The following is a 22886-nucleotide window of genomic DNA, read 5'->3' on the forward strand; positions in this document are numbered from 1 at the left end:
TCGTTTTCATAGTCAATTATCATCTGAAATTATGCTGAGCTTAAGCTAAGACAACTAGATGCTTTTGCCAAGTTCGCGTTTCATTACACTCAGCAAAGTTTTACGTGAGCAAAGTCTAAGTTTAGTCTACATATCTCAGCCTTACTGCTTTTTCCTGAACGCACCATTAGAATATTTAATTTGTTTCAAATTTATTCTAACATGAAGAACATAAGTAGTCATTTACCCAATGAAAGTCGTGATAGGTTCTTGATAAGCCTTAAATGTTTGATGCTGTTGCAAGTGTCATGAGTGAATAACCGTAAACGCTTAAAACTGTATATTTTTAAATGTTTCACACATTCTACCTTGCTTGTTATCGTGGCTAACTTGCAAAAATATGGAGCACTATGGTGCTGTTGTTGTTGTTGAAGCAGTAGTAGTGTCGCTGGCAGAGCTGGTCGTGGCAGGTGATGCTGTTGTGGAGTCAGCTGCCATTGTGCTTGCTGCAGTTGTGGATCCTGGAGCCACTGGGGTACGGTCAGTATCCACTTTGATAGACCAGACACCGTCGTTGTTTACCAAACTTAGAGTCATGTCAGGCGAATCAGCTAGAAACATTGAACAAGAATTATTTTATTTTACAGTTTCAGCAAATCATATTTTTTTTTCAGTTTATTGGCCAATAAAATAAGTACCACGAAAACCTCACGGGTTTATCTGGGTACCTAGAGACATTCAATTCTTTTTTTCCAAATTCTATTCTTTTTTCTTTTTTTAGCGAGTTTTGATTTTCGTGGTGTTTATGTATATTTCTTGCAGCTCTTTGGGCAGTTCGTTAATGTAATCTGTTATTACGTAATTGACCGTTCTCTTCCCATATTTATTATTAATTTTTGGTAAAATATATTTATGATTTATAACAAGTTGTCGTAAACCAAAGGGTCTATTTTTTTCGATTAACAGGATGGAATTATTAATTTCGGTTAAAATAGAAAATTAAGCTTTATCATAAATATTCATGACAAAACAATGTCCAAAGAGCTGAGCATAATTTTCCTTATTTTTATTTAGTAGATGTTTTGGTACAATTGTTTTGAGTAATCTTAACTGCAGGTTATAAATATCTTTCAGATTTGTTTTGCAGGACCTACCATAACTACTAATACCATAAGCGATGACAGAGTCAGCTAGGACCATGTACAGGAGTCGTAATGTCTCATATGGTAATTTGAATATGATTTCTAAATAAGCTATGTAAGAGACACGAGTTATACATACTCTTCATTTTAAATCATACTTGATCTGTGTTACTAACAAACGCGAAGTAAAGTTATTGCACAATTAAAACTTTTTCATTGTTATTATTATTATTATTGCAAAAAAATATTTAAATTAGTAAAACAGTGTGTTACTATTTAAGCGACGTCTAAAGATTGACTCTAAACAACAGAAAGACCCAGATTTGTAACAGACCTTTTTTAAAACAAGTTTTCAACACGTGTTTAATTTTTTTTTGTGCAGCTTACCTTTGCCACTACAGAATTACATGACAATGAGACATTATTTTAAACTTGGAGTGACTTTACATTTCGTTTATAAGACAGGATTTGTTTTACAACAGGGTTGAGTAAAACTTACGTAGTTTCACTGAAATGGACTGGACTGGTTGTTTCTTTGTAGTGGTCTCTACTGAATCGTCGCAGATGTCACAGTAATCCGAGTCATCGTCGTCACCGCATAAGAAGCTACAGATGAATGACTCGAAGATTGGCTGAAACAATGTTTGGTTGTAGATTTAGATATAATTTTAAAATCATGTTCCAAGTTGAATTGTTTTTGTCGAATTTAACAATTTACGAATCTTTTCCTTAAGCTTAAAATTTTTGTTATATAAGGTTGTATCATTACCCTTTTGAATATTTCTTAAGTTTGTGCCAAATAAATGCATCTGTTATGTAAGAAGTAGAAGGGAAAATTTGTATTCGAATGAGAATTAATTTTAAGTGCGTTGGTGACTGTGTGTCAATGAGTGCAATGGTTTTCTAGCAAGGTAGGAACTGTGGATCTAAATAGTCGTATGTTAGCTTTGGAATATGCAAAGATTGCTTACCGTAGAAATTTATTATCTAGCGTAAGGAAAAATTTTATGAGTGGATGTCCAATAGAAGTTTGCTTATAAAATAACCCAACCAAATTAAACTAAATTAACTTAAACACTAGTGCTATATTTATTTAGGTTCATAACGAGGTAAGCACTGCCTCGTTGCCTGTATGATATGCACGCCCATGTTGTGTGTGCGTATGTGTTTTTCGGTTTACAAAATTAATTTATACGTTTATTGAACACTTTATAAGGCAGACAACGCTCTTGTGAATCCTCTGGTGTTATTCGAGATTATTGTCAGCGATGATAAAGTGACCCATATTATTATGTTTGCGTTTGCGTTATAAAAGCGTATAATATATTGAAGCTTCCCATCCCTTAAATTTATAATTCTAATTATTAAGGAGTGCATAATTGATCCTATGGTTTGTGTATCATTTATAAGTATCTGATCACCGCTACTTATGATCTATCATATCACACTTCTTAAATAATTACTTTAAGTTAAGCTATATCCGAGCTATCTACAATTGACAATACAAGAAGATGTAGTATGAAACACATAGGTTTAAATTAACCCAGTCCGCCTGTCTGTCTGTCTGTTCGCGAAAAAACTACTACACTGATTTTCATGCTGTATTCACTAATGGATATAGTTATTCTCGAAGAAGGTTTAAGTATAAAATTTGTTAAAAAATTTGTGTACATTTTTGCATACATCAATGATATTTGTTGGAGGTATCGGAAAAAAATGAGCCGTCTGGGAGCTGTCAACGAAAACGCTATCTAAGCCCTTTGAGATATAATAAAATAATGTATTATGGAAGAGTGCATCCATGTTTGCGTATATAGTTCTACAGAAAAGTCCACGAGGCGGACGGCACATGTCTATCTCTTATGGATCACATACTATATTCCCCATTAAAAAAAATGGTAAAAGCTGTTTATACAAATCATTTTATTACTACATAATTATTATAAAATCATAACTTTTTGATGGCCTTAGACTACATTATTCCTGAATACTTATGTACATCATTTCTTTTATTGACAGAACAGAGTCTGACGGGTCACCTAGTTAGATATATTTTAATTTAGAAGAAGCTTGCAGCTGACATCAAATTTATAATTTATAACTCAACCTGCGAGTTTATTAATTAGAGCAAACAACCTGGGAATACCCCGACACAGCTTCTACATGTTTTTAACACTGTTCGTCTGGTTAATAATTTATTTGGTAAAATTGTTACTTAAATTTTATGTGTATCTTATCGTATCGACGACCCGTATAGCCCGTGGTTAGTGACCCTGCTTACTGAGCTTGCGGTCCCGGATTCGAATCCCGGTAGGTACAAACATCGATATGATGAATATGGATGTCTGTATCTGAGTTATGAATGTATATATGTATGTTTAAGTAAATACATTGTATTAAATATATCGTTATATTGTACCCATAGCACAGGCTTTGCCTAGTTTGGGGCAAGGTAATTTGTGTAAAAGTGTGTCAAACTTATAATGCCTTTTGTGTTGCTATTTTAAACTCTGGTGTTGCAAGAGAGTATGGGCGGCGGTGATCACTTGACAACAGGTGACCCGTACGCTCGTTTGTCCTCCTATTCCATAAAAAAAAAGAATATCCGAAAAAACACAATACAACTTTGTTTTTTTTCTATGGAAGAACTATTTGATGCTAGGTGATAACCGCCGCCCATACACTCTTGCAGCACCAGAGGAATCACAGGAGAATAATAGCAACTACAAGGAAAATACTTAAAACATCTTCTTGGCTAATACAAAGAAATATTATGAAAACATCAACAGTTTCTACAATTATAAAGAATAAAAGATAAAAGTAAACTTATCTCATAGGTAGGGAGATATTAGGAACCCCTATTTGCCAGTTGCCTTAACCCGTTCATATCAGTTATTTTATTATTTTTTCTTCGAAACTAATTTTTTATTTGGAACTACTCTTGCCCTGCCAGCTTTTTATAATGTTATCAAAGTAATCGCATAATTATAACACATTTACCATAAAATTGAAGTACAGTATATTTACCAGTCACTTAAACCATATTGACGAATCAGGACTAATTTACAAATTATTTTACTATAATAAAAGCATTACATGAACTTATTATTTTAAAAATAGAAGGATAGAATTATAATACTTACCTATATAAAATAGTTATCAGTATATGTTAGAGATCTGTAGTAATAAATAACGATATAGCGTTACTGAGGAGTGTTCCCAGACTTAAAAAAAATGCAGTGAAATTTATACTGAAAAATACGCTGTTGAAAAGCATTGAATAAAACTAACTAATCATTGTTCAATGCTACTCAACAATGATACCTAGTAATTTAGGATACCTTAGGTAAATCGTTCCTTTTTTATTGTTCTAATAGTTCAGTTTAAAGTAAGTACACATAATTAAAGCCCAATAACTTGCTAACAAACTGTTAAAGTTTGGCAAGATATATAAAATTATTAAAAAAAGTGTACTTATTTTAAATTTTAATAAAAACTCAATTTCCTTTCACTGCATATTGTAATTTGTTAAAATTATTAGTAAATATACGTATTCTTATTAAAACGTAAGAAAGAATTAATGGATCGTACTTACTTGACTTGTAATCAGTTGCATCTCCGCCGCAACTATTAACAGAAACACGCAGGTTCGCAATACACCCATGTTTGTTGAAGTTTCACGAAAAATACTTCAATATGTTCTATATTAAATTATATATAATACTGCGCTTGCGCAACGCCTGAAATTACCCATGAGTGTTCACAAAGATTAATTGAAACTTAGATTCTACGTTTACTTTTCAGTTATTTCAAAAGTTTCGTTTTCATAGTTTCATCTAGTGATGACACTTTATCTAGAATAATATTATTAAGGTGTGGGGTTATCCATAGCATATTTTGTTATTCCTAATTAATCAAATATTGTAGAAGATCTTCTTCTTCAGTAATCATATAATAAAGCTTCCTCTCCCAGGCTAAAATAGAAAATGGTATCCCAGCGTTAAAGTTACAGAGATTGTGATTATTTTCTATGATGCATGAATATATGTACCGTATATATTAAATCATTGTGGCGTCCAACCCATCTTTGCAAATAGTTCCCCCTTCTTACAAAGTGCATGTGAATTGTCACCAATTTAATTTAATTGTAAGTTATTACCATCAGTAAACCAGTACTGTGAGTAATAGATCTGGAAATAGCGGTACTTTTATTATTTGTTGTTAAAGGGTCAATACTAATATACACTCTGTTAGAATATCACTTCTATAGCTATTGCGGTTTATGTGATACAGCTCGATGACAGACAGACGAACTGAAAGATATACAGTCCTCGTTGATTACTCATTAGATAAGGAATCCCTAAAAGGAATTCTTATCGATCTTCGTTGCCAGTATGTCAATCTGGCAAAAGCCTAATCCTCAGGAAAGCGCGAAGGTATCTTAAGTAAATCTACTCTTATTTGAATCTGTATATTAAGCTAACCAAAAGATAAGCCGTCTAAACCATATTAACACGCACGTGAATATAAACATATAGCTATACTTTCTAGGAATTACAAATTTATTGGAGTGTGAAACCGAAGCAATTTTAGCGCCTGACTAATATTGTTAGCAACGTGAAATTAACACTGCACTGTTTTTTTTCTAGATTAAGATTGCATATCATAATGCATAGTTCTGAATTATTAATATGTATAATGCCAAGACGCTGGGAGTAAGGGTTAATCGAGTATTGGACTTATAAGTCCAATACTCGATTAAGTTACTTAAGCCACATAAGCCTATAGGCTTATGTGGCTTAAGTGGATCTCATGAGAAGATGGTGAGATTGACTTAGCCTCACAAAGTTCCTCACTGGTCAAGGTTAGTTCAGTGGGGATCGGAAACGAACCTAATTGTGTGTTCTGCTTGGGAGATGTTGACTCTGCTGAGCACACCATTTTTGACTGCCAATGGATGTAGGACCGAGAAATAATCTAATGCCGTACTGTGGTACCTACTAGGTAAAAGAGAGGAGAGGTTATTTGTGAGTAAAAATCCCACACTGAAGGTCAAGCAGAGATGGCCGCTGTCCTCTGGACGATTTCTTCTCTTTCGACGGAAAAAAAAATATAGTCAAGCAAGAGGTTTTGAATCGCAATAAAAATATGAAAGATCAATACGATGTGACGTACAAATTGATTTTCTTATATCTCAGATTAAGGCTAGGGATATTTGTTTTTCTGCGGGTGTATGCCTTGGTATTTCTTACTTCATCATTGACTACAAGAACATAATATCGTAATGTATCTCAGAAATTGAAATAAAGGATTTATTTACAAAACACGCAAAGTAGAACTAACACATCTATAATCTTAATCTATGATGTATATTCAGTTTACTTATTCTAAAATGCTTATGTATATAGCAAGAATAATTTAACAAGAACGATCGTTTTAACTGTGGCTTTGTTATACCTTTTAGACACGGTCAAGTTTGAATGTCATAATATTGAACGAGAGTACAAAAAGGTGCGTGCCCACATATTGTCTTTGCAACCGCCATACAACATCGGCATACTAATTATAATACAAACTGTATACCTATTGTTTTCGCTATCAGCTTTTTAGAAATCTGTATGGTTTGAAAAACTATAACAGTTATAACTTCGATAAGATTTCTCAGGACATGTTATTATTATATAATGATAGTTATGTGATGGTTTTTTTTATAATAATAAGGGACGAGACGAGCATGACTACAGCTGATGGTAAATGATAACGCCCTAGGCATTACAATGTAGCCGCACTGGATTCTCGAAAACTCAGCAATTCTGAGCGGCACTATAAATTGCCCTCATCACCTTGAAAAATAAGATGTTAAGTCTCATTAGCCCAGTAATTTCACTAGCTACGGCGCCCTTCAGACCGAAACACAATTATGCTTACACACTACTGCTTCACGGCAGGAAAAGGCGCGGTTGTGGTACCTACTAATAATCTAGCCGGCATCCTGTAAAGGCAAAGAAGCCATCCACTGGTAAATGCCGTTAGTCGCCTCTTATGACACCCCCATGGGTGGATTCTTTTTATGCCTCTGGAAAGCAAAGGGCTAACATTACATAGTGAAAAAGTTTGAAGATGGTGAAATAAATCAATCATAACAGATGAATTTGCCAGCATTCATATGGATTTAGCCTTAGCACGTAGCTGAATACAGATCTAGCTAGCCTTGTCTCACTTACATTAAATAAATATAGTCTATTGTGATAGCCACTCATTCCTTTAATAAACTGGCATATTATCTCAGACGTTGAAGAATTGTTCTTCCCAGAGAGATGCTCCGTTTACACGTTAAGGGACTAATTTCGCATTACGAATCAAATTTAATAGTTGCCGTGTTGTATTTTAAAATAAATGTGTGTATCAAAAGAAAATAAAGAGTTAATCATAAAATTGCTTTATATCTGATTTTTTTGTTAACCACGATGTATTTTTATTAGGCATAATTAGATTTAAGAATGTTGCAAAATGTGAAAAATTTTCTAATGAGGCTATGTCTTTTTTTTAGGAACTACATATAACATTTGGATATAAAAGACGTTGAATTGGACAGCTTTACAACTTATTCTGAAGATTCCGATTGCAAAAATCTTCATCATTTTCAGTCAGTGTTGTCAATTGCCATAACCCAATGCACACTACTAAGACCGATCTTTGGCTGTTCTCATGCAGTTGCTACCAGATGTCGGACTACGGAGTTGCGGTCTACTGCTAATGTGAGCCAACTCTCTTCAGTTTTCTTTTTCGATAAGTCAGATAGGGTCTGTAGGTAGTTTGCTGTCGGATCACCTCATGTCTTATTCGCTTAAAAAAAGACGTTAAATTTGGTGACTAGTCATACCTTAGAGAAAGATCCGTATGTTAAGTTGGGATAGGACACACTGATGGAAGATGGACGGCTGCTTCACATTACTTGAGCCTCTTGCCTGTTTGCCCCCTCGTATATAAAAAAAGAATCCAGATGTCGGTAGAGCTAAAAGCTTTCTCATAGTCCCACTAACACTAAATTATAAAGGGTCTGACTCTACTCTTTGGACTACTGTATAAGCTGCCTACTTGAGTTGCATCCCAATTGGATGTTTGTTGTGCCTGCTTTCTGCTTTAAGGAGCTTTTGCCAGTTGAAGTGACCACATAAATAATTCATAGAAAATGTTAGGTATAAAGGCACTGAGGTGCATGAATGATTTACTATAATATTTTTTTTATTGTGAATAGAAATTTTGTTTATAGAAAATAATACTTATGTGCTTTATATAGTAGAGGGGCTATTAGGCAAATGGCTCACCTGATTTAAGGCAGAAAAAATTGCCATCCGTGGACATCCGCAATATCAGATACTAGACATATTTTGCCGACATGGGAGTACCTATACTCTGGACTTGAAGATTCCTAAATGGTGTCGGTTTGGGAACAGTAACTGGCAGATGTGTATGTGTGAGTAAAAAAAGTTTTAAGGTAAACGGGTCGCTGTGAAATGCCAGACATCAACGTGATGCAAACGGATTTTGGATTCTGACGTAATTAATGTGTGTTGATGGAAATCGGCTGCTGATGCTTGTATTATCTTCTCTGAGAACTATCACGTACGAACGTTTTAGGTAAATTTGCTTTTTAATTCAGATTATTGTTTAACTTTGACAATCACTAAGCATAAAATAAAAATACTTTATACATACCAAAAATTATTTTATTAATGATACAAAAAGGCATTTCAAGTTTATGGATATGATTTAATTTCCAAACGATAATTTATAGCTGGTGTCAGGTCGCTTGGGGATGTTGCTCCCTACTTCCACAATAATCGGAGAATCGTCGGGTCTTGCCGGCTTGCTGGAGCAGTCTTCATGAGGTATGGGAAATACATAATTGATATCAACGTCATACCTGAAAATAATTTAAAATTAATTCTTTAAAAGTTAAATGTAGGTTTATAGAAAGGAACCTTTTTGCTCGCCGTTATTCTTTGTATGTAGTCAAGATCTAAATATATCGAATGGCTAAGGATCTACTCAGTGTTTTAAAAAAATAAACTTGAATGGCATATTTGTCGATTATTGGCTAGAATGATCAAGTAGCATCGAGTGGGTCCCATACCGCTTAGTTGATAAATGAATATCATTAATTTTAAGTGCAACAACTAATAATAGTTAGTGGCCAGAGGTTATAAAAATAACCTTTGGCCAAAACAATACAAATCAAAATCTCTTTAAACTGGTCTGTGATCAAAATCACCCTTTAACATTCAAACGTAAATACAATTAAGTATGGAAGAGCTACTAGCACTGGGTGACACTTATTACATTAGTACTTTTTAGACTTAATAAAAAAATTTAATTATGAATCAAACTAAATCATCATAAATCCACAAACCTTGGAAGTTTATCCCTCAAGTAGGCCATGACATTCTTAGGCAGGGAAGTCGACCTAGACAGCACAAAAGCAGTCAAGTATCTGGTTCCTTCGTTCTGTTCAGCGCAATGCAGAAGTAACGCCCATGTTTTATACTCTGTGTCCAAAACGTATGTGTTATAAATTCCCGCATCTGAAAATAGTATTCTCAATTTATAAAAATATATTGTAAATCGATTTAATTGAAATCAAAGTAAAATAGAAATTACTTTTATCATTACTGCCTCAAGTTATAGCCGAGCTAAGAAAGAAAGCGAAAGGCGATATTTCTGCTCCAAATATCAAATACAAAAAATATGAAATTTAAACAAGCGTGCCCATAGGCGTTTAGGTGACAGTCTAACGGAGGAGCTAAGATATAGAGCGGTAACTGTTCGCTTACCAAATCAAACACATTAATGAAACAATGACTTTTGACCATCATATTACTATTCTAATATATAATATTTTCGTGTCGAGTGTTTGTTACAAAACTCCTCAGAAACGGCTTAACCGATTTGAATGAAGTTTTGTATGGATATCGGGCAGGTCTGAGAATCCATCAAACATCCACACCAATAACACATCCACATCATCCAAGCCAACATCTATTTTCCATACCCTTAAATGATAAGAGTCAACCAACCCTAAATATTTTTTTTTCACAATTTTTTTATTTTTATTTTATTAAGATTCAGCATTAAACAATACATATAATTTTCCTCGATCCAAAGTGTTGCTAACTCTATAGGTCAGCAATGCACGGAAACATACATGGATAGCAGTGATCACTCATCATAAAAGGCTCCGAAACTTGTATATTATTCCTTAAAAAACAACCATTGTATTCACCACATTGTACAACAGCGTAATCTAAAACCTTTAGTTAAAGAAAAGTTCTAGAACCATCTCGTGTTGGTTGACAGCTTCGATCTATTCAACTTACACGTCAGCTCTGAGTGCGTCCAGTGTGCTGGCTCACTGAGGTCGATTCTCCACGTTATGTTCCCATATAAATTCTCACCGAGAGGGTCGTCAGCGAAGCGGTAGGTAAAGTTCATTGTGACGCCGGGGGTCCACTCTATTGAGCCGTCTGAAAATAGAATTACGTACTATAAATATTTTGCCTTCGAGTTATTATTTTACAAGCTTTTGTTAACAAATCATTAAAAAAATATTTGATTTAACATGTGGCTTTTATTGGTGAACAGAAAATTAAAAGATTCCATAAAAGATAAGAAATGTTTTTTTTTATTTATTCAAAATAAGAAACGGTCGCAATAATCTCAGCGGGCTTCGCCTTTTTTTGATAACATTTGGTCACAATATAATATCGTAGAATAAAATTTAATATTAAATAGCCTGAGGTCATTCAAATTCAAATTCAAATATTTTTATTCAAAATAGGATCTAAAATCACTTATGAACGTCAAAAACTCCACCCATACAAAAGAGAATGCCTCAGACCTGAGAAGAATGGGCGCAACAAACTCAGCGGGCTTTTTATTTTATTATAAAATATGGATTACAATGTAATATCGTACAATAAACATTTACAATTAAAGAGCCTGAGGGTGTTCGCTTTATTCCCAGTCCGTGGTGTCATTAAGAAAATCGTTTATGCTATAATAACCTTTCCCACACAAACATTTTTTAACAATTTTTTTAAATTTCGGAACACATTTGTTTTGTACATTTTCTGGGATCATATTGTACAAGCATATACATCGCCCAACAAAAGACTTACTAACTCGACCCAACCGAGTAGTAGGCATAACAAGTTTATGTTTGTTCCTCGTGTTAACATTAACATTCACTCCATTCCCAATCTGTGTCCCAATCAGTAAGAAAATCATGTTCTATTATAGTGATCTTTTTTACCACATAATCGTTTTTTAACAATTCTTTTGAATTTTCTAACACATTTGTTTTGTATATTTTCTGGGATAATATTGTAAAAGCATATATAAATAAAACAAATATTCTTTTACAACTAAGACACTTGATAACTTGTGGCGATGGGGTGGTAAAGCTAGACTTAAAGATAATATTATGGTCTCGCAGGATTTATATTGGAAACAGATTGAAGTTTTTCGCGATTTAATCATTTATTTTTTCTCTTTTTCCGAAGTTGAAACGTTTGAATATTTTTGGCGCACTACTTTATAAATATAATGTAAAATACTGAAATCGTAATTTGGCAATGTATTTCTGTTTCTGGCAGTGTCTTTCTGCTTCTTCTTGTCATTGAAGCTCAATTTCTGATGAGCTGGAAAATTATAGAACCTGGCCTTGAAATTCATTATTCATATGTATAATTTTTTGACCTAAGTCAATAAAAGAGTTGTTTGGTTGTTTGAAAAAGTTTGAACTACTACCTCCTTATGAAAATACATTCTATTAAAACGAATCTAATTAAAACCAATATTCTTATAAAATAGTTGTCATAATAGTCGACTTTTCTAGTATGACAATTGAACTGAATAATGACAGGAAAATCGGTTATTTCTATGCAAGGATATAGCTGTTTTATGGTGTAGATAAGGCATGGTTTACCTTCTTGTTGTACGTGATCATCTTGAGTAAAGACGGCTCTCATGCAGCTGTATGATAAGGCTTCCTCGGCACTCGCATAGTACTCCACGACAAACCAATCTCCTAACATCTGTAAATTTTACACTGCCTCTTAAAATCTAGTATATTATACATTTTAAACGGTGATTCTTATACCATTTATACGTCTAGATAGTCTGTGATATTCAGTCAAGTCAGAAAATTGAGGTTGACAGTTAAGCTCAATTTTTTAACCTCTATTTTGAGCAATGCATGCACACTAACGCAAAGTGACATATAAATCGCGAGTGTAAGACGTAGCTTGTAGCTTACGTAAACTGAAGTAATATACCTGTCCTGTTTTCATCTGTTGTCTAGCGCCAGGAGGCTCTATCTAGACGTATAAATTATCTAAGGGCTGATGTGTAATTACACTCATATTAATTTATGACAGATCTCGTGTTAAGGTGACGAACTCAATTGGAGTGCCGCTCAGATCTTTGGGTTCTACCAGAAACCTGAACAGCATTGCATTGTAATGGGCAGGGTGTCACTTTCTATCAGGTGAACGTTGTGCTCGTATCATCACTTCTTGTCATAAAATAAATCTCAGAAAGACGCGATAAGGCGATAAGGGTTGAATCGCAATACGCTGGAACACAATTATTCTGCTTATGTCTTTGTTGTGTTTTTAAAGTGATAACCCTAATATATGGGGGTAATTACACAAACATAAATGAAAAAAAAACGATGTGGGACTGGAACCCGCGACCTCTCACTTTCCGTGCGAGTGCTCTTCCAACTGAACCAACTGTTCGAGTGACATATCGTTGATAAAATCGTTGTTGTTGTCGTTATAGTTGTTTTGAGTTTTATTTGTGTAACTAATTCCAGAAGTGAGGGTCCAGAAGTGACTTTAGATTTGCAAGAGCGACATCTCATGTCAATTTCCTTATATGCAGATATTGGGGTTGAGCAGGTTATCAACTGTAAAGTAGATCCTGTGAATGAAGCCACAACCTGAGAGTTGAACAAAGCATACAAGATTTTGTTTTTAGTTTTATTTGTGTAACGTGAAATTTAATTATAAATTGGAAATTCGTTTTTCTATGTACCGAAACGTTTCAAAATAATTTCGGCAAATTTCATTTAAGCACCTTCAAGATTTCCGAATGACTATAAAATTTTCACAAATAGTTTTAATATGCTTAAGATATCCTTGTTACTTGTTGTAGCTACTTTTCATGCTATTCTGAGAGAAAAACACAAACAACACTTTTTAATAAGGAGCATTTTTTAATTTGGGCAACATTTATATTTATTTTTGAGCTTCTATACCGATAGTCACTGGTCAATACGTAAATAAAAAAAGGTATGTGTGTACTTATGTATGCACACAAGAAGTTATACTTCTTTAGCCTAAAGAAGCAAAAATCATTAAAATGATTTATTCCTCGTGCTATTATATATTTTTCTTCTTGCGAAGATGGCTTTGACAGTTAATTATTAAATAATGAATACAGCTGTATGGGCTTGAACCCTTTACCTGTCCTAATTATGGACGAAGAAACCAAAAAATATAACGAATGACGCAAACGTCAGAAAATTTTCGGAACCAACTTCAACCTGTTACTTTTGTGTTACAGTGATGCGCGCACGTTAAAATTTCACACTCTTCATTTTTTCATAACGCGCCTAAAGAAGAATAACTTAAAAAATCTGAGCGTTGGTACGTAATATCACTGTAGAACTAAAAATCTCGAGATTTCGTTTAACAAGTTCTTAAGATCTGGATGCATTTCATTTCATACTAGTAAGCTTTAGATAAAAAGCGAACCCAAAACTTCAGTAACAAGGTACTATTTTACAAATAAGTCTAATCGTGCTCCTAGTTAAAGAACATGAACGTTTAATATTTCTATAAACAAATATTGCTGTTAAATTTTTAAAAGGCGTTATAATTATAAAATTGTTATATAATTCTTAAATAATTTTATGGAAATGGGAATAACATATCAATAATTGCAAATAAAGGTTTTTTAATGGTCGACATGTGACGTGTAAATTTATATTCAAACTATTTCAAAAGTGAATAAAAAGGCATAAAAGATTGTTGGACTCAGGGTAATGATTCAATTTTTTTTTATTGAAGAGAAGGACAAACTAGCATCACCTGAAGTTAAGTGATCACAGCCACCCACATTCTGTAACGAAACCAGAGGAATTACACAACATATAGTAATGTGTAAGCATTATGGTCTAAAGGGCGCCGTAGCTAGTGAAATTTCTGGGCAAATGAGACTTAACATCTTAAGTAGGTGACAAGCGCAATTTTAGATTTAAATTTGTAATGGAAAGGGCGCATCAATTACCATCAGCTGAACGTCCTTATTTTCATAAAAAAACTCATAGATACTAATGCATAAATCAATTCTATGAAAAGGTAAACAATAATAACAATTCATAAATTTAAATAGAAATGACTTGTTGTAAAAGTAATCCATTGAAACAATAGCAGAAGCTCAATCATAACTCTTTTCCACATCACAACAATGGATTAATGTTCAAGACTCGAATCAGGTGACCACAGTTGACAACTCAATGTAGACATTTGCATGAATTATACAACGATAATCTTATTACGGTCGTTAAGAAAGCTTACCCACAATAATCCTTAAGCTGATGTAATCATTCATGTCATTCACTTTCTATTTTATCGACTACTAGCTTTTACCCGTGATTTCGTCCGTGTTGAACAGTTACTTTTTTTGTCTTTTAGGATACTTTTCAAATAATACACACACAATCTGCTCATTCCGCTGGTAGCAGCGCTCTTCTATGATACAGCGGATGTCCCTTGTCATTGTAGACAATCTCTTTAATAGTATTTCCCTGTGAACTTTAATCTCCTATTTCTTCCCCATGTAGGTCAAAGTTTCAAAAACTATTTGAACAAATGTTTATAGATTATTTCTTATCAAATGCCTAAATACAAAGTTTCATGGTTTTATCTTCGATAGTGACGAATTTTCACACAAACTGCCATCCCCTATTTCAACCCCTCCATTTATTTTTTTGCAATAAAAGGTAGCATATATTCTTTTTCAAGCTCTAGTCTATTTCTGTACTAAATTTTATCAAAATCAGTTCGGTAGTTAAGACGTGATAGCGTAACAAACAAACTTACATTCACATTTTTAATATTAGTATGGATTTAATGCACTTTCAATATTTTAAATCCGAACACGGTTATTCTTTATTCATAACTTACAGTAGGTAGGTACTGCAGTAGAGCAGGTAAAAAATAGTGTTCATCAGCAAAGTTAAATCCGTTTTTCTGTTATTTTATGCTGGTCCTGAGTAACTGTTCATTTTTTAAGTCATACCTAGTTTTCGATTAATAGGTTTTTCAATTTCATTTAAGCTTTTTATTTGACTGATTTCATGCATACTGGTAAAACATTATCCGTCTTATTAATAAACGCAGAGTAAAGTTATTCCAAGTTTAAAATTACTTCAGTAGTGACAAAGGTAAGATATAGAATAACTTTAGTTCGCGTTTGTTACTAACACAGTAAGGGTATGCTTACATCAAACCATACCACTAATTCATTGTTAGTATGATGCGAATGGGCTTTTACCATCGCATTCAATTCATCATTATATTCCTTTGTGGCTGCTCTTCCTCTGGGTTCATTTTTCATGTCGAAGTTTCTTTTTTATCAACTATTTATAGCAGCGCCTCAGATTACTAACACAATTAAGTTTCTTTTTTTTTATGGAATAGGAGGACAAACGAGCGTACGGGTCACCTGGTGTTAAGTGATCACCGCCGCCCACACTCTCACACTCAGAGGAATCACAGGAGTGTTGCCGGCCTTTAAGGAAGGTGTACGCGCTTTTCTTGAAGGTACCTATGTCGTATCGTCCCGGAAACACCGCACAAGGAAGCTCATTCCACAGCTTCGTAGTGCGAGGAAGAAAGCTCCTTGAAAACCGCACTGTGGAGGACCGCCACACATCCAGATGGTGGGGATGATATCGTAACTTGTGGCGTGTCGTGCGAAGGTGAAAGTGAAAGTTTTCAAAAGACTGACGTTTCGGTATTGACGTAAGCTTATTTTAAAACATTTAAAACTAACAATATTTTCTGTGTGATCTTTTATTCTTTATATAATATTATATTATAATTTAAATAGATTTTAAATAGTTATTTTTATTTCTTTAAATTATATTTAAGTCTAGCCATAATTGTATTTATAGCGGTACATCTGAAACAGGATTTGATGGTCGAATGGCTCGATAAATCACCTAATCGCTTATTGGTCCATCATATATCGGAACGTCTGAATTCGTCCGTCTGCTGTTTCAACCCAGATAAATATGACAAATATTCTTACTTTTTTCTTATGATACTGGTGTTAGTGGAATTATATTATCCTCGCGCATTGAGAATGGGACAGCTGATATCTTAGTAACGTCATAGTTAGAACAGTTGCAGATACTCCACAAATTACGAATCAAAAGTACTGCTTGTAAACACTAGCCAAGCCTTGTAAGCCAGCTTGCTGAAGTCCCGCAGATGTTAAGGCGAAGAGTAAGCACTAAACACGCAAACAAGGTGTTTTTAGACAAGTTTTGTGGTGAAAGTATAGCATTTCGAGCTATGAACACTACTTAATCCTGTAGGTTGTTAATGCTTGCTGTTGGTTATAGTTAACACTGCCGAGTCTTTTTGAACTACCACTTTTCTTTGAAGTTAAACAAGTTTTTTGGCAGGGCGTGACGCATTTTTTTGGTACTTCTCTCAGAAAAGTTATTCTTATAGCTTGTACTTTTTTGTGTAGGTTCATTTATTCAGATTAGTAGTGAATTTTGAAAATATTGGCTTTCTTACATAGATGGCGGGCCGGCAGCCGTGAAATCATATCGCTCAAGGTCGCTGGCATTTAGTGTCGCCTTAATATTATGACTATGTTCCTGCCCTGTTCCAACACGCATGGAAACCACAAAACATCTGAAGTGTAGTGAAATTCAAAACAACACCGATACCTATCACTGCGCCCGTCCGACAGTTAAAGATGTTATACCACGTATGAACACAAGTGTAAGTTTGTAGGTACAAGTAATAGTAAGTAATCTAGCGATAGCTTTTCCCCGAACATTATACGTTTTCATAAAATAGAATAAATATTATGACTGTTCATTTTCAGTACATTTATGAAAATTTAATATACGTTCACAAAAATCGGCACCTTTTTGCTCTTAATTGTGATTTTCATTATTATAACACTAGAAGTAACGGATTGCTTGTAACTAATTCTAGTAGGCTTCATAAGATACATAATAGCTTTAAGGGTAAATGCATACACTTTTATAGTAAAGTCCCAGCCACGTCTTATGCATTATCCATAAATAAATTTAATGTTTTATTAAAGAATGGCTCTGTTGTAAATTCTACTACTACAGAGCTGAATATCTGAGTGATTGGACAGCCTGGGACTAGATTATGATTATTTTATAGCAATGACAGTACAATATTTATATTTTATTAAAAAGAACTCAAAAAAAGAATGCTGGAAGAGTTTCTTGCGTGTTTCCGAAGCGGTAGTAGTATCTAGTATATTAGAAATAACATCAAAAAGAATTCTTAAGGAATAAATTTTGAGAAAATAAATGCTTTTTATGCCTAGTTCAAATACTTGTAGGATGTTTGGATAATATCCGGATTTATTTATAGAGTGTCGGAATTTATTCTATCTTATCTACTGTAGGTAGGTACACAATAACTCTTGAGGACTTAACTTATATTTAAATAAGTTGAATTTTTTGAGTACTTTGTTGCATCAGTTTGCATAGATTGTATTAAAAAGAATTGTATATAAAACTAGTTGACCCGGCAAACGTTGTATTGCCATATAAATTATTTTTAGAGTTAGACCGTTTCTTGATATTGCAAAATTACTTTATTTTTCTAAATAAAAAGAATTTTTCTAAAATATACGTGCCTAAGTTACTCCTTATTACATCAGCTACCAGCCATTTCAGAGATCAGCCGGAACAAACAGGCAGACAAAAACAGTTTTAATTAATTAACGCGCTTGAATCTTTTAACATATCTTATATCTTTAAAAGACCAATTCTTGTATATTATGTATAGATAAATAATCTGAATCTCGGAAACGGCTCTAATAAAATTTAGTATATAGGGGCTTTCAGGGGCGATACATCGATCTAGCTAGGTTTCAATTAAAAAAAAAATGTAGATTTATCCATGTTTCAATGAGAAACAGCTACAATAACATGAGAATACAAAGGTAAATTTCACCACTATACACAAAACTATAATAGCTCAGATGGGACACTGGGTGATCCGGAAAGCAGAATCCAGATGTCCTATTGTTTTTTTTTTTGTTAAAGTTTTGCACATTCTTAAAAATCCGCGCAAGGCTTGGTCTACCGGATATTATTTTTTAAATCTTTGTTTGTAAAATACAATAAATATTGTAATGATATCATTAAGCCCATTGCAGCACAGTTGTTATCTAATGTTATGGTGTACTTCCGGCACCCACGCGGCGCACTCCGTGTATCATGTTTAAACGAATAATGTATCTATTATATTGGCCGGGACCTAGTCGAACTTAATAAAGTAATAATATTTAATAATTTTATAATTTTAGTTATCAAATAAAGTTTTAATTATTGTAATACTTGTTTTTAATTGGACGTAGATCCTGAAAAACGTTCCAAGCCACAAACATCACATTTTAAGGAATTTGTGTTTAAAGTTTAATAAATATTATTGTATTCCATACACGTGGGTTGGGCTACTAAGTCACGATGACATTTAAAGAGTGACAGAAGGACTTCCATTTTTTGTAAGTCCGTTAATATTAATCACGTGACCAGTTTTGTGTTCTTAACACAATTTCGACATGATTGTGGTTTGGAACGTTTTTCTGGAATTACATCCAATTATAATAATGATATTTCTTTATTTCAGGGCATTTTGTTTCATATTAAGCTTGTCATAAATAAATTTAAAATGGTAACACAACACTGTTAGGAATATTATTTAAAAAAAAAATTGATATTATTATTACCCTCACTTCTGGGATTAATTAAATTAAATTTGTAAACAAAATTAATATGTACTGTTGTGGCTCAGTTGGAAGAGCACTCGATCGGAACCCGAGAGGTCGCGGATGCGTGTCCCGCATCGTTCATAAATTTTGGTTATGCGACGACATCAAAAGATGTCGTCAGATATAAGCTCAAGAAATTAATTATTGGAACTGCGCATTCTTGTAAGGATTCTTATGCATGTTTAAGTATCATCAGGAATTTATCGTTTGTCCACCTTAATTCAATTTTAAACTGTCATACATACGTACAGCGCTCAGCTAGAATATAATGAAATAAGTCTATATTATATACATATTAATAAGTTATTAATTATATTAAACAATGGATAATATGTGACAGATGTAACAGTTGGCCGTTGGGGCAGTAAAATCCTCGAATGGCGACCACGTACCGGAAGTCGTAGTGTTGGTAGGCCCTAACATGATGGACCGGCGATCTGATCAAGATCGCTGGAATAGGTTGGATGATGGCAGAGGACTTTGTCCAGCAGTGGACGTCATCCGGCTGAATGGATGATGATGAATAATGAGTAGAGCCAAGTTACACCTAGTATGGGTTTAACGTTTCATGAGAAACTGTTGTACCTATACGTATATCAATTATATATCACGTAATAGTTCCACGATCCACGAATATAAAACACTTTGGTAATTTACTTGGTAGAGTTTTTGGAATCAGGCTGCGACTTCGTCCGGATTAGCCAATGTGTAACCATATTCGTTGGTATTCCAATGCTGTCAGTGGATAAATACAATTAATGATATATCTCTCGTCATAATCATAGTTAAAGCAGCTTTCGTAATAAAGGTTTTTGTTGGACTGTTTGTCTCCGACTTTTTTGCAAATCCGACTACCTCGAAAAAATATTTTTATTTTTCGGGTTAATATGTCTATGACACTGACAAATAATGTGAATTTCTATTGGTAACAGATTTTTCAAAATGGCTTAAGTAGATCCAGAGATTACCCCCTACAAATTCACAAACTTTACCTCTTTATAATATTAGTATATAATCATAATAATATTATAAGAATCATAAGAAGAAAGAAAGAAGTAAGATGTCATATTAATATCTTTACCGTACCGAATTGATTATCAATCTCTCTCAACTCCCTCTAATGTGTGTGAATAATAAGTATATTCAAGATATATATATTAGCAAGGGAAGTATTTACGTCAAGCACAGGGAGGAAGGAAAAAGATTTGTGACGTCACATGTTAAAACGGAAAATACTAAGACTCGGAATTTCATATTTGTCACGTTTATGTATATGAATTATTGTTATTCAAGTATAGGTATAATTGTGGTAAATATCTAATGTATAAAATTCTCGTGTCATGGTGTTAAACTTTGAACTCCTCCGAAACGGCTTGACCGCTCTCATGAAATTTTGAGTGCATATTGGGTAGGTCTGAGAAACGGACAATATCTATTTTTCACCCCCCTAAATGTTAAGGGTGGTCCACACGTTTTTTTTTAATCTTTTTGACATTTTTTTTAAATGTGTTTGATTATGAGACAGTATTAAAAAATACATAAAACTTCAAATTTTCAAGTATCTACGATCAACAGTTACTTTTGTATCGTGATTTTAATATCGGCAATACAACGTTTGCTGGGTTAGCTAGTATATATTAATATATAACATGCTAACAAAAAATGAAACATGGATTTCAAATAATTACTTTGCTATACGTTCGTTCTAGGTAGGCAGAGACAGCAGAACGCCACTCGCTTCTATTCTTACAAACCTCACGCGCTTCCTCTACATTCATAAGTTCCCTGAGCTTCATATTTATATTATATACAACCATTGACAGAGCTAACAATCTACAGATATTATGAACTGAACGACCCTACCTACATACATATTGGGGAAGGAGGCCATTAAGATAACAAACGCAGAGCAGCTCGAATTGTTGGGGACCCAGTGCTCTGTGAACGGCTAGATCACTTGGCGTTGCGCAGAGACGTCGCTTCATTGTGTGTCTTCTACCGCATTTATCACGGGGAGTGTTCCGAAGAGCTGTTTAACCTGATTCCTGCCGCCGAAATCCACCATCGCACGACACGCCACAAGTTAGGATATCATCCCTACCATCTGGATGTGTGGCGGTCCTCCACAGTGCGGTTTTCAAGGAGCTTTCTTCCACGTACTACAAAGCTGGGGAATGAGCATCCTTGTGCGGTGTTCCCGGGACGATACGAAATGGGTACCTTCAAAAAAAGCGCGTACACCTTCCTTAAAGGCCGGCAACGCTCCTGTGATTTCTCTGGTGTTGCAAGAGATTGTGGGCGGCGGTGATCACTTAACAACAGGTGACCCGTACGCTCGTTTGTCCTCCTATTCCATTAAAAAAAATTAAAGGAAAAGAAAGGTTAGATTGATATATCTACTTTTTACTATTACCTACAAGATTATATGAGTCGTACTGGGAGCATGATGTTTGAAATAAACAAAAATGACAAGACATATTCGAATATCCTCGAAACACAATTCAAAATTATGATAATAATTGATATTTTTTGGATTGAAAACTTCTATAGTATCATATACGTCTACCGTTATATCAATCAGAAGTTTATTTTGTGTTTGATCAAAGAACAACCCAACCGGGTAACCTGATGGTAAAGTTATAGTAATATTACCAGTGGGAGGCTCCTTTGCAGAGGTTCCCGGCTAAATATGGGTACCACAACGGTGCCTATTTCTGCCTTGAAGCGGTAATGTGTAAGCATTATTGTGTTTCGGTCAGAAGGGCGCCGTAGCTAGTAAATTACTGGGCAAACGAGACTTAAAATCTTATCACTCAAGGTGACGAGCGCGGTTGTAGTGCTCGGAATTTTTGGGGTTTTTATGAATTAAGGGATTTAGGGCAGTGTGTACGCCCTGTCCCTTATTGTCATAAAAAAATATAATAAAACATACCTGTGGTAGATCGAAATGAGGTGCAGCGCGAACCTCGGGACATTTCCGTTTATTCACAATTTTACAACAAACATTACTAAGTAACAACACAAATACAATATTAAAGACAAACCGATTCATTTTTAATGTTACGTTAATATAACGTTATGTTCATTCGGTAGACAGTGTTGAACTAACAAAAGGGACTTATCATTTTGTATGGGACATAAGTTAATGTTAGGGTACGCGATTGGAATTCCATTATCAGGTTGTGAGTCATTATTTATTTTTATAATGGACAAGTAGCTGTTTACGGTCATTAAATAGTCTAGTTGAAACAACAACAATAACATATTGAAGTAATTCAAGATATTTAGCGTTTTTATTAGTAAAGCAACCTCTAAAGCAAAGATGATTTAACACGCTTCAATTTCATTTATTTTTTATTCTTTAAATCAAAATATTACACGCAGAGGGTTGAGCTTTGATGAGAAGAAGTCACTCAATACAATATAATATTGACACACTCTTACACAAGTTATCTTGACCCTAACTAGGCATACCTGTACTATGAGTACAAGACAACGATATATTTAATACAATATATTAATATATTTATAAATACAAATAAACATCCATGACTCGGAAACAAACCTTCATATTTAACATATAAACGATTGAATAGGAATGTTTGTTATTTTTGATTTATTATATTATATGTA

The 22886-nt window shown here is 34.0% G+C and overlaps 1 protein-coding gene and 1 long non-coding RNA gene across 2 annotated transcripts; both read right to left on the minus strand.

Moving 5' to 3' along the window:
- Positions 1-304: 304 nt before the first annotated feature.
- Positions 305-4827, minus strand: LOC126975910 (uncharacterized). The gene is made up of 3 exons (XR_007731812.1): positions 4717-4827; positions 1621-1753; positions 305-590 (listed from the first exon to the last, which is right to left on the minus strand). It is a non-coding gene; the product is annotated as an uncharacterized LOC126975910 (long non-coding RNA).
- Positions 4828-8829: 4002 nt separating this feature from the next.
- On the minus strand, positions 8830-22343 carry LOC126975906 (uncharacterized). Its single transcript, XM_050824023.1, has 5 exons — positions 22186-22343; positions 12109-12217; positions 10499-10645; positions 9535-9706; positions 8830-9048 (listed from the first exon to the last, which is right to left on the minus strand). Exons 1-5 carry the CDS (start codon positions 22303-22305, stop codon positions 8895-8897), a joined length of 702 nt encoding a protein of 233 aa, XP_050679980.1. The 5' UTR covers positions 22306-22343; the 3' UTR covers positions 8830-8894.
- Between the last annotated feature and the right edge of the window lie 543 nt (positions 22344-22886).

Source organism: Leptidea sinapis, chromosome 38 (assembly GCF_905404315.1).
Source record: "Leptidea sinapis chromosome 38, ilLepSina1.1, whole genome shotgun sequence".
Classification (NCBI taxonomy): Eukaryota; Metazoa; Arthropoda; class Insecta; order Lepidoptera; family Pieridae; genus Leptidea; species Leptidea sinapis.

Excerpts from the sequence above, each read along its gene's own strand:
- LOC126975906 (XM_050824023.1), bottom strand. The coding sequence starts at position 22,305 with ATGAATCGGTTTGTCTTTAATATTGTATTTGTGTTGTTACTTAGTAAT. Across the intron at positions 12,218-22,185 it reads CTCATTTCGATCTACCACAG|ATGTTAGGAGATTGGTTTGT; the intron begins GTATGTTTTATT and ends TAAAATTTACAG. Across the intron at positions 9,707-10,498 it reads GACGCACTCAGAGCTGACGT|ATGCGGGAATTTATAACACA; the intron begins GTAAGTTGAATA and ends TACTATTTTCAG.